The sequence below is a fragment of the Nannobrachium achirus genome (genome assembly GCF_963921795.1).
Source record: "Nannobrachium achirus genome assembly, chromosome: 8".
NCBI lineage: Eukaryota > Metazoa > Chordata > Actinopteri > Myctophiformes > Myctophidae > Nannobrachium > Nannobrachium achirus.
In genome coordinates, this window is record NC_137817.1 from 19323820 (window position 1) to 19337164 (window position 13345).

Sequence of the window (13345 nt, forward strand, 5' to 3'; positions counted from 1 at the left end):
GGAGGTCAGTGGTGGAAGAAGAGATGGAGGCGGGAAGGTGGGAGAGGATGATGGGGTTTGTGGGAGGTGAAGGAAAAGATGTAGGTGGGTGAGGGGAGGTGGTGAAGCCTGTGGCGAAAGCGGCGGGACAGATTTACAGTACACCTGATACTACCCCTCTCTCTTTCTTTCACTCACTTGCTGTCTCTTGTCTTCCCCACCTCTCACTCTCACCCTCTTTTATTACGCTCTCTCTCTCTCTCTCTCTCTCTCTCTCTCGTCTCCTGCTTTGGCCATCCTGCTATCTGTTGTCATGTCCAGGCATGCTACAGAAGCGGCCTGGGGGAGGACAGGGGAGGGGAGCATGGGTATGGTGGTGGGTGTGGATGGAGCAGTGAAAAGGTGGAGGGGAGGGGATGGGGGAGAATGGGTGGAGAGGAGGAAATGATGGCAGGGATGAAAGCATGAGTAGAGAGTATGTGGCATCCATCAGCGGCTAAACAGCCAAACTGCTGCTACCATTTAAAGGAAGGGACCTGGCACTTAGGTTCAAAGTTCAGACAGCTGGAGGTGAACTTTTGTGACCTCCAGGTCCTAAAGCTGTGTTTAAAAAAAATATCAAAAATATCCCAAGCACAAACACAGCATGGCATCAGAGGGCAGGGTCATTGCTCCAGAAGAAACAAGTGACTTTTTGTCTCAAGTCGGTCTCAAAAATGTTAAAATGTATGGTGCCTGGCTGCCTGCCATAGTCTTTAGTTTCCTTTTGTTTGAAATCAAAATTATCAATAAAAGTTCACGAATGAGATGGTTGGGGCTTGCCATGGAGAACAATAAAATACGTATCAGAAGGTACTGTATAAACTATTTCAGATAAACCTCCAAAAACCACACTAATATACTATTTCATCTTTGACATACTTGTTCCTATCTCGTTGTCCTAACATGCTAACCCCTGACCATTTAGTACTCCCAGGTGCAAACTGTACATCAACATAAACTCATTGACTGCCACGTGACGACGAGATTGGCGAGATATAGAGGTCTGTCCCGGCTACCACTGACGAGATATCTCTTTTATTTCATATTTTAAAAGAATATAAAGAAATATAAACTGCGATGTGGTGACGAAGTGCCCGGGAAAAAGTGCATCTGGTCTGGACAGGAAACAGAAACCCATTCTCCATTGACTAATGACTACCATGTTAAATTTAGCAGGAAAACGTTTCCTGATCCTGCCTTGCGTCTCCATTGAAAACAATGCTAGCTAGTTTGCTAGTAGCTTTGAGATGCTTCATCACACAAACATGCAGCCTTTTCTGTACGGCCATGTACTGTGGCACGCATGGCAATCGAGCATGCGCATCGTAAACGCATCGAACCCCACCCATTGTTTGAAAATAGTGCTCTATAGATACGGCTAACTGCCACACAACACATCCCCTACCCACATTACCACAATGGGCCATGTGTATGGTCTGACAGGGCCCTTGTAAACAAAGGTAAGAAACCATGTGAGGCGTGTTAAAATTGTAAATATGATTCATTATGAAACCACCAGCACAGAGTGGGGCCTAACCGCAGCTGTGAATACCTGAGTGAAAGAATTATTGCCTGACTAATGGACTTACAGACGCCTGTCTTTCTCCACAAACTAACTAACACAAAGTTCCCTTTAGGTGCCGTTAGCATCAGGCACGTGCACACATAGACATCAAAGGGGGCTTGAGCCCCTGCCCTTTTATCCATCCATAAAAAGTGCCATCTCCAGACCATGAATGACGTTTTTTCTATGGTGAAAGAAATGCAAACGCCCTCTTTCCATGCCATAAGGCAGCAGACAAGAGAATTGCCTTGTCCAAACACTCTTATGTTGAAAGAATTGCCCTCTCTGTCTAGCAATCCATGCCATTATGCCACATCTCCAGTATTGACTTGATTATGCTTAGTTCAGTGTGGTATCAAGCACAGAAAAAAGCCGACCTTCAAGCTCACAACGCCTCGCACCACCAAAAGGCCCTTTTAGAAACGTCAGCCCCCGCCTCTCTAACATTCTCTGCACGTTTCTTTCATCCTTTTTTAGTAAGACAGCTGCATACTTCAACATAGATGGTTACTTGTTGTGAGGTGAGTTATGTTTGCACAAAATCTTACCACTTGAAAGATTAAAACCTACCATTATTTGGACAAGATCAAACATCTGAAACACCCGTCTGCTTGGACTGAAAACACCCTTCTGGCTATCGAGGATGCCAAGACAATTTCAACGTTACACATTACACAATGGTAATTATAGGCAAGCTATTTATTGGCAATACTAGACGCGAGGAGTTGACTGACACCATAATTCCTAAACTGCAAGTGAGCTTTGATGGACTCTGGGTAAACCTAGGTATATTGGGAAACAGCATGACCTCTTTTGTCTGGAAGTGTGGAAATCATAGTCAAGCCTGTGGGGGACAAGAGGTCAGGTATCTCAGAAAAGTAGTTAGGGTCTGGGATGCCGTTAGGGGGCCACTGAAGATCTGATGGCCAAGATATCCAAACACTTGACAGGTTCACTGTTGCACACTGAACCTGTCACGCGGCTGTTGATGGATGGGTATTCATTAGTTTGTTTTGGAGATCAAACCTGCTGTGAACCTTCATTTCAAGAATTGTTCCTCTAACCACTGCTTAGTTAATTTAATCAATCGCTAGCTATATATACTTTGTTGTATGATGAATATCAAAAATATCAAGCTCGCTCATTGTAATGCGACACATTGTGAGCTGGTATAGCTTTGGAAAATGTTCAGAAATGTTCACCTACTGTATAATGACATGCCCAAAATAGGGATGCCAGGGTGGTTAAGTAAGATGTGTATGTAAAAGGCCCCATCACCTCTTATGGAGGTGACACCACAAACATTTGGTAAGAGCTGGTCCAAAACATGGTTTAAAACCAAAACATTATTATTATTACCTTCCACCATCAGCATGGGTTCCTTTGCTCCACCGTGGGCTAGCATTTCCCGGCGGTATCTCTCGCCCATTTCTCTGTATGACAGAAAAAGAGAGAGAGAGACAGACAGAGACAGAGAGTAGGAGTATGTAAGATGGAGTCAGTTAAAGGAATAAAAAGGAAAAGAGAGGGAGAGTGCAGAAGAGAAAACAGAGGGAGGGAGAGAAAGAGTGAAAAACTGAGAAAGATAATCTAAGATTACAGCCACCTGTATTCTCCCTCATCAGTTCCTCATAAACCCACCCCTCCCTCCCTCCCGCCCGCCACCACCCTGAGCCTCTGGGCCAAGTCTCTAAGCCGTCTCTCTTCACAACGCTCCGATGACAGGAGACAGAGATCCAACAGCCGCAGGTGGAACTAAAACAATGTCAACTAGAACAGGAGGAGGAAAGAAAGAGAGACTTCTGAGGGACTGTGTGTGGGTGTGTGTGTGTGTGTGTGTGTGTGTGTGTGTGTGTGTGTGTGTGTGTGTGTGGTTGAGATGGCGGAAGGGGGTCTTTTCTCTAAACAAAGCTTTTGTGCCGTCCAAGGGCGAGCGCTCTGCTGATAAGAAGGGGTGGATGATGGTGGTGGTGGTGGTGGGGCGGTGCGGTAATTTGGATGCTGGTGTCTGTCTGTGGATTACTGCAGACACCTGCCAGGCCAGTGTGGGGTTTCATATTAATGTCATGTTCTGTGTCAGAGAGAGCGGGAGAACTTTAACAGTATCCAGGGAAAGGCTGCCTGTCAGGAGCCATTCGCCTCAGTGCTGGAAACACACAACAGGTCTTCAACTGTAGTAATCTGTCCCGTCACGTAACTTTTACCGGAGAACAATAGACGCAAGAAGAAACCTTTTTTTTTAAATCCAGAAGACACTGGTTATAATAATATCCCCTAACACGGCCTAGACAGTCACAACCTCTGTTTAACCAGCCAAATACATTTTGTATATAAAGTAAAGCCGTTCTCTGGTGGCACAGTGGTAAAGTTCCTGCCCACCACCGCGGAGGTCGTGGGTTCAGATCCACTGTGGTGCATCCAGCTTTGTCGAGTGTCTGTCTACTGTACATGAACACAATTGGCCCGTGTTCAGGGGAGGGAAGCCGGGCGGGGAGGGTGAAAACTGTCACTGCACGTAATCCTATGGGCTGGGACGTCACCTGTCTATAGATTTTGTCCCAAAATCACGCAAATCGGTAGACAGTATCTCTATAGACATGTGATCAACACGGATCTATCAGATTTTCCATATTCCATCCTGATTGGCTAAGATAACACTATTCACAGCCCGCACACTCAGCAAATTTCTCAGCAACTTCCTGGTGCTGACGTCAGTTTAGATGGGGAAACTATAACAGAAATAGCTGGACTTAAAGCCAACAAATCATTATTTCGAACGGTAAAGTAAATTATAATGCTTTGTGCCTCTTACTATCTTGTGTTCTTGATCATGCTAGCCGTATTTTATACTTTACTATTCGGAAATTGCATTAAATTTGCGATTTCTGTGTTAACTCTATGGGCTTTTAGCAGAGGTTTCCCCTTCAAAACGTGACTTCAGCACCAGGGGGATGCTGAGTGGGCGGGCCGTAAATAGGGCTAATCGGCTTCCAGAGTTTGCAGGATTGGTCCGTTTTGAACAAAATGCCTCAAATCATGAACGCAGCTTGCGATTTCCATGATTTTTTGCATGCACATTCCCACTGGGCCGAGGAAGAAATGTCAGTTTTCAAATTGGCCTGTTATAGCGCCACCAGCAGGTCGATCTTTGCAAAACACATGTCTGAGCGTCTGAACGCTGCGTCTGATTGCAGGGAAAGGCCTGTGAAGAAATGGCCCCCTTTTCAACATTGGCCTATTATAGCACCACCAGGAGGCCACAATAACCTACATGACCTGGCAGAGACCTGTGCTCCGAGAGGAACACTTTTTCTAGTTATTATTTATTATCCATGAGTACTTGTTTGGTCTTTAATGAAGGTTAGTAGACGTTACAACACTATATCAATCTTACCTGTTCAAAGGGTCCTGAACGAAACACTGCCTCCACACCATGGAGGCCACAGCCCGGGACATGAGGTAGGAGTAGTACTTGGCCCCATAACCAATCAGGTGGCCGAATCTCAGCTGCCATGCCTGTACAGGAAACAAAAGGCAAATGATTAGCTATCATAACATGTTTTAAAATGTGTGAAAGCTTAGAATAGCTCCAATTAATCCAGCTGTCAACAGGTTTTACTGCATCGGGCTGTGGATATGATAAAACACAGCACAGTGGGTAGAGCTGACAGACACAACAATGGCTCTCCCCATAATAAAACGATGTATGTGGCGAAGAGAATGCGCAATTATCTTTTGACACTGTGTATTGATTACGCGTGTAATGGTTTTCTTGAGTAGGTGTGGGTGATGAGTGTATGTGAGTGGGTAGAGTTAGGCCAACATGGCTTTAAAAGGCTTAAGTGTTCCTGCTTATAAAAGGTTGCTGATGGATGAGAACCGGTACCGTCCTATTTTGGACAGCCACTCAACATGGGCTATCCAAGGTTATTATAGGAAAGTACATTTGAAATAGAGGCTAAAACAAACACGCATTAACATTTTTGTGAACTAATATAAATGGAAACAACTATTTTATAAAACTTAAAACCAAGTAGAAGCTGAAATTGAACCTTAGATTTTGCCTGTTGGAACATTCTCTGCCGACTTCAAAAGAAAAATGGGGTGTTCATTGGTGTCGTTACTTTGGCAGGCTAAGTCCAGCTTTCCTCTAGTCAACTTTCATCATAAAACCTTACCTATCACAGCCAGTAATTTTATTTCTTTAAGGGACAAAACGTGGGAATTCCTCGACCCATCTTCTGGCTCCACCTGCCTGAGGGGTTTCTTCTGTCTCATCTATAAACAGCAGCTCTTTTATGATAGCTGTAAATGTGGACTGCAGGGAAATTCAGCTGGCAAACACTCAAACGCTGAAGTAAAAAAAAAAAAGAAAAGATTGCAGCTGCACAGACCTAAATTATCACAACGACCACCCCCAAAATATCAGTGCTGCGTAAGCATCTGAACTTCTGAAGCCATGATTTAAATGACATTTTCTTCAAGTATTTGTCTTTGTGGCTTTGGTAAAGCTGTGTATATTGTGTAATTCTCATAATATGAATTACAATTACAAGGATCTAAGAGTAAAAGAGGGTGCATTAGAGGCCTTTTGAAACATCAAACCACAATAACTTTACATTTGTTGTTTTATCAGTATGGAAGCTATTATTAAGGGTGTCTGCATGGGCATGAAATGTGTAATCTACATTTGCTATTATTTGATTTACCATAAATTGTTGGGATCACAGGAGAACAAAGCGCAGCTTCCAAAGCTTATAGTCATGGTTTTCAAATACATAAAAATGTATACCTACAGTAACTAAGTATGCGATAAGGTCTTGCTGCGCGGTCATTATGGCTTATATGGACACGACGGGGTGATAATTTAATTATAAAAAATAATTTTAATTATCAGCCCGAAGCCTTATCATGCGTTCAAACTCGCCTCATGGCCCTCAGTTGTATGTCCTTTTCTGTATCTGTCGCTTTGTTTCAGAGCTTAGGTACTGCCTTTACAACTGAATTTGGCCGGTGGGATCAATGCATTTCTATATCTATCTATCTATAATCTTAAGCACCCGATGGTGATGTCTGGACCCACATACTCCTGCTACACCTGGGATTGACCCCTGCCAGAGCCTTCCTCATGTGATTCTCCTACACATTCTTTCTTTCTTTCCTTCCATCCATCTCAATGAAATAAAACTAGTGTTCACTCTCTCAAAAGCAAATCTTTAAAGAATGTGGGTCCTCCGGGGTGTAACAAGTCTTAAAACCGTCTGAAAACAATTGGCTCCGGATCATGCGGTTGAAGATGGAGGTCAAAGATTGGGGGGGGATCGACTGCTTATCCTTGGGGTGGTGTGTGAGAGCTCTGAGGTCTGGTCAGATCTGGATGATCCTGCTGCGTGAAATACGTGCTTAAGCTCCAAAGTGTCGGCTTGACGAGGCCCATCTGGGCCCTAATGACTTTAATAAGGGTAAATAGTACTCCTGAGAGAGGCGATGGAGTTCAGGAAACCATAACATTGGGAAAGTGTGGCCAAGTCAGGGCTCTGGGTGGAGGTGGGGGTCGATGGGGGACGGCTGCGTACACTTTGTTAGAGGACCATTACATTACTGTTCCCGTTGGCAGGAAAATACTATCTATCAGAAAAGAAAAGTGAAGTGCACTTTTGCATGTTGGGGAAGAGTTTCAAGATGATTTTTTTGTTGTGCGACAGTAGTTAGGGTTACTGTAGTTCTTGGTACAATAAGCACAGCATTAGATCTCACAAAAGGTTCCTGTTTTTGTAAAAGATCAAATAAGGTGGAAGTTATGGGGTAGCTAAGAGGTCTTAGTGAAGGCTAATACGTGCAGACAGTGTGAAGTCAGCCTACCATACCGTATGCTTTGAAACTACACTGCATTTCATGTGGTGTCAAGAGAATTATGGCTATTGATATTAAGGAAACAGATAATCTGGATCAGCTACTCAACAACAGCTCGGTATGATGTCTGCGTCTTAAGGAGGTGCTTAAGAAAACACTCATCACATTCAAAACCCGACGCCGGTATTCAAACCTCCAAGCTTCCCTTTGTTTTTCAATCCCTTTGCATCAAATGGCTAACGTTAACTTCTTTTTGAGGGCGTGCAACTGGGTCACATGTCAGCCAAATATCCTTTTGATCCTTGCATAGAAAGGCAGACAAAGTCAGCACAGCCTTTCACTCTGTTTCTCTTGAGTATGAGATAAAAGACATTTTTGTTCTCTCCCAGCACGGCTGGTGGTCATTTGTTCACGGCGCTAAGGAGCGACACCGCGTTTCCGAGGGGTCGAATGTGCACTTGCACGAGCAAGGGGTGCCGTCAGGAGCAGCATTTATTTGGAGAAGGGGGGAGGGAGGCTCTACATCTTTGGCCCTAAAGCCTCCAAAGCCAAGAAACACAGATTAAAGAAATGTCAACATGCCTGACGGAACGTCGCGGTTGCTGCCATTTATTTCCAAATATTATCTTCGGCCCCAAGGGTCTCCCATGTGTTCTGTGTTACTCACAGCTGACCCCCTCCCTCTGTGTGCTCTGCGGGAACTGATAGGCCCACTCTATATATACTATACACATGTCAACATCGCCCGTCTGTTTAGATTCTGCCGCTCTGTGTAACATATTAGCCATTCAAATGATTGTTTTACTGTGGAAAATGTTCCTTTAGCTGTGTTACTGAGGACTAGGGATGACGGCATGGACTTAAGGGTGAAAGATGACCCTTTATTGCAGAATCTAAACAAAATCTACTTCTCGCTCCTTCTGATGCTGTGATGGGCTATGATGTGTGAATCTGAACAGCACCAACTGGACATTTTCTAAGGGCCGTAAACGAGGAAAAAGGGTCCTCCACTCAGATTGCACAACCCCCCCCCGCCCCAACGGTCGTTAGTTGTGTAATCTGAGGCTAAATGTCTGTTTGTGTTTTCAGTGGGGTTCTGAAAGTCGAAGGGGAAGGACCGGGATAGTGCGGAAAGTATATAATACAAACCACACTCCCGTGAGAGGTGAGCTTCATTGCAGGATACAACCGGGCCGGTAGGACATAAGTGAAGGGGGAAAGAGAGAACCTTTGGCTATGGAGATACAAGATGGGTCGAACACACGGCAGTACTGAGCTCTCTCTATTCCCCATGGCCCAACATAATTATAGTGCAGAATAAATTCTTTATGAAGGCCATTCCTGGCAAAATTATGACTGTGGTTTTGATTCTCTGTTCCCTCTTCCCAAAACCCCTGCCCGCGGCTGCAAAAAAAAGAGGGGGAAAAAAAGAACGGGAGGGGGGGGGGAAAAAGCTTTTTTCATTAAAGGACCAGGCAGAAAGAAGAGTTTCAAATATTTCCCCCAGGGAGTGCTCATTCAAAGTATACCTCTGCTTTGTTATTTTAACAGGGCCTCCAAAAAAGCTTTAATCCTTTAAACGGTGCTGTGCCTGGGTGAAAGATATAAAACCAGAGGGAAGTAAGGATAAGAAACAAGAAATGACACAGTTATATCTATTATATTATATATATTTCAGCTCACAGCAAGCCAAACCCATTGAAAAGTACTGGATGGCCTTGGTTAGCCTGACTGCAAGCGCCAGACTCAATCACACACTTCGTTTTGGGATTGAGTCTGAGCCTGGGGACGGAGATTCTACTTCAGCGGGGGCGGGGTAAAGCCTATTGACGTCACACACACACACACACACACATACACACACACCGTGTGTCGCCGCCGGCGACGCGGCGTGACATTGCAAAAATACGTTATTTCTCATAACATATTATATGACTGCATGTTTACGTTAGTGCAAAATGGTATTAAAACGTAATGAAACGGCACTATTGTATTGTTTATTAAAATAATTCGAGTCGAGTCTGACTCCGCCATGACAGTTTTCACGGACCAATCAGAGTCCACTAGCGGCTCACGTGGGCAGAAGAGCACCAATCAGAGTCCACTACGGAATCTCACGTGGGCAGAACAGCTCCGAAGGGAGGGGGCTGGGACCGGACCAGCATTCCACGTGCCTCAAGTCTACAGCCCTGATTGGCCCATTCAATGCGCCCGCTCTTCAGGCGCGCTTGAAATAAAATAAAATATCTCCGGGTTCAGTCCACACTACACACCACCCACCAACAGGGGGTGGTGATGTGCGGACTAAAGTATCAGGCTAGGCCTTGGTAGCCAGCCAATGAGGAAAAAGTGACGAGAAAGTCTTGAGAAAGTGACATCTCTTTACTGATCAGCTCTGAAAGCTGATGAAAAGGAGAGAGAGAGAGAGAGAGAGAGAGAGAGAGAGAGAGAGAGAGAGAGAGGAGACCAACGCAGGAGAGCTCACTCTCAGGTTTGTGCCGTTTCTGTTCTAGGTGTTCGATTGAACGATGTGATGAAAAGTTTGGGTGGGAATGTGTGGGTGGATTACTCTGTACGTGAACACATTTCCCTCAAAACATTCATTAACTAAGCTGTATTGATCTCATTATCAGCTTGGGAAAGCACAACATCCATCAAAGCAAATGATTCAAAAGTAGCCTCAGAGAGAGCGTACCGTATTGGGTGTGTATGGCAGGCCATAGAACTTCTGTTGCATCTGCTTCAGGATGTCTGTGGTGGAGCAGTTCTGAGGTTTGCCGTGATAGATTTGGTCCAACACAGCGTAGAAAACCTACCCATGGGGGAGGAAAAACACACAAGACAACTCTCTGGTGAAACGGCCCCGCAGTTACATGCTGTCTGGACATACCCTCTTTCCTCCAAATGTTCTCCACTGCACGAAGTGGGGCCAAACAAATACAGCCACTAAATCGCAACTCTTATCTCTCGTCAATCACTCACTCGGCAAGCACTTAAACCGCCCTTATGCCCATTGTCCTCTAAGTGAGTTTTTAACCCGTTGGCAACACTATGGATATCTTGTGAAAACACCTTATTAAGTATATGCGATAACGTAGTCCACATAGGCCTGATAAGTTTTACTTGTAAGGCAGTAAAGTTTAATGGCGCAATAGCACCGCAGAGGAATAGGCTGTATCTAGTTCTTGATTTGTGATCTTGTTTTTGAGTTCTAGCAGTTACAGATTATTTCTGTCCTGCTCAAGAGCTTGGCTTTGCTTTATTTTTGTTCTATACTGTAATAAAGTGCCTCATCTCTGCTAGTCAGAGAGTTCTAAATACTGATGTCCCTGTGTACTCTTCTTCTCCATATACAATAAATCTTACTTTGAATCAGACCAACGCCCTACACAGAGCAACACAGAGTCAATTTCTCCAACAGTATCCTTCATTGAGAGGGATAACGTCTGTGTAAGTCTATTTAGTCTCTGTTTATTCCTAATAAATGACACCAAACCCACCCTTATCCAACCTACATTAACCCCAATCTCATGCATTGCCCTTTACCCTATCACCAGTCTCTATCTATAACTAAACTCAACTCTTCACCCACAATGTATTATAATTCTTGTATCTTGTATTATGCAGTATTTGCACTAAGGTTGGGGCGACCAGAGTGTGTAGTGTGTACCACATGGGCTCAAATGCCCAGCAAGGCCGAGATCTTCTCGCGGACCCGTCCCATCCCGCGGCACCCCCGGCGGACCGGAGCCGAGATCTCGTCCCGCAGCACCCGCTGCGGGCCGGAGCCCGGAGCATCGTGGAGGGTTAGATATTCACCCGCAGCGGACCGGAGAATCACGGAGGGTTAGATATTCACGGGGACGGGCCGCGAAAAGAACTCGCCCTCCCTCCACAAAAAGTCCCCAGTTTGATTCCCAGCCAAACTAACCATTTTGTCTCCTCCTTAATCTATTTTCAAAAAAGGCATTCTGCTCTAGTTTAATGAAAAGGTTGATATAAAAGGTGACTGTACCTGTAGCTGAGTGTCTGCAGCCCCACACACCTTTTTGGACTCACACAGGCGAGCCACCATGCTCGCAGACAGAGGCTAAGGAAACATGGGCACAGACAGGAAGTAAATATGACATGGCTACAATATTCATTTTGTCTTAACCTCAATTCAATTCAATTCACAAATACTACATATGTTTTACTAAATATTACATTTTTTTTGCTTGCTATTTGTTATGTCCATGAATTGAATACCAAGGACTTCCGATGTAAAAAAGACAGTAAAAGGACTTATTTGGGATGCTCCTTTCAGGCAGGGTGTTTAACTGTACTTGTAATGTACTAAAAAAATATATTGTATTGACTATACTTGTACTACTAATAAAACATTCAAACAATGAACTCAAAAATGTGATTTTTGTAATCTTTTGAAAATATTATTTTAGACATTTCATCTTCTTTTCTTTTTTAGATTAGGAATTAATAGATATATGAATAGTAAAATGACACACAAAAATAAAGTCATGAGCTGTACTCAAACCTTAACCATGCTTTTTGTAAAGACAAAAAAACATGTTTTTTAAAAAGCGTTTTGCACGTGTCATCTGTAAAACGAAGGTTCAGGTGTACCTGTCCTGTTTGATAATGGCGGGCAAACTGGCTGATGACTCGATAGTCAGTGGCAAAGTACTCCATGAGGATGGAGGGGACCTCTGCAAAATCAGTTGCACACCTGGTTCCTGCAGAAGACAAGTTCAGGTTCTACTGTAAATTGTGCTGTGTGCAAGTATTTGGCAGGCTGACTGTCCCAAACGTAAGGACGCAGGGTTCTTCAGCAAGTTACTAAACAGTTGCTTATACATACGTAATGGCATCGCTAGAATGTGATTATGTTATATGCATACATATCAGTCTGCAGTGTGCAGAGCTCAGACATAACAACGGGGCAGACGTTGTGACATGTAGGAGTAATACAAGAACCAGCTAAACAAAATAACTGAGAAGACACCAAAGCTACTGTATCTGCTGGCATGACAAGCTCCTATGTAACTGACAACAGCTACTCTATCTGCCGGTGAAACAAGCACCAACGTACTTGACAACAAGTTTCAGAAAACAATTCAGATTCAGGTTAGTGAACATGCCATAGTGTTGAGGGTGTACACCCCAACCCTAAACAGCAGTCTCAAGTGGCAGTATACAGTGTCTCTCAGTAAGTAGATATTGGTGGAAAGAAATGCTGGAGAGACATAGTAGACAAGTGAAGGATGGGTCCTTAAGCAACAAAGAAGTACAAGAGATTTACCAATGAAAGCAATAGCAATGTGTATTCCCAGCAGCTTATTATTACAGTATACCAATACACATGCAGCTTTTAAAGTCAGTTCTGATCTAATATACATAATACAAGTCGCAGGTATGCACAGTACTCTTTCTGAAACCTGCCAAAAGGAGCGGTGTCGAATTGCCACGTCATACAGTATCTTTCAGTAAGTGGATATAGCCATTACTATGAAACTGATGTTTGGAGGCATCTCGGGTTACCACCTAAGGTGTGTCGCTTGGCTTTATCCGACAACTGAAAGAGGTACACGCTGACACCTATGGTCTCCTCAGGGCCTCATTCCTAAATCGGATTTGACTTCCCTTTTCAAGCTGAGCTACACCGTAACAAATGGTTTAAATATAACCTGTAGTCCAAAGGTAACTCTAACTCCTGACATTTTGGAAGCTGAATACAATAGCCGTCATTATCAGGTATGCACAGCAGCATGTCAAATGTCAAGCATCAATCTCCTCGTAGATGTGTGTAATTACTTAAGTCCTTCAAATGTTGCATACAAGTCCGATGTTTATGTATGTAGCTTTGCCAGTTTGCCAACATGTGTATCTGCATGTTTGGGTAAAACATTG

General features: G+C 44.0%; 1 protein-coding gene across 1 annotated transcript in view; it reads right to left on the reverse strand.

Moving 5' to 3' along the window:
- The window catches only part of mipepa (mitochondrial intermediate peptidase a), a 55257-nt gene that overhangs the window by 18835 nt on the left and 23077 nt on the right, over positions 1-13345 (reverse strand). Inside the window, exons 14-18 of the mRNA XM_080731624.1 lie at positions 12062-12171; positions 11454-11528; positions 10134-10250; positions 4980-5101; positions 2945-3018 (exon numbers count right to left, since the gene is read on the reverse strand). Of these exons, the coding sequence (XP_080587750.1) occupies positions 2945-3018; positions 4980-5101; positions 10134-10250; positions 11454-11528; positions 12062-12171 (498 nt within the window). The remainder of the gene's footprint in view (positions 1-2944; positions 3019-4979; positions 5102-10133; positions 10251-11453; positions 11529-12061; positions 12172-13345) is intronic.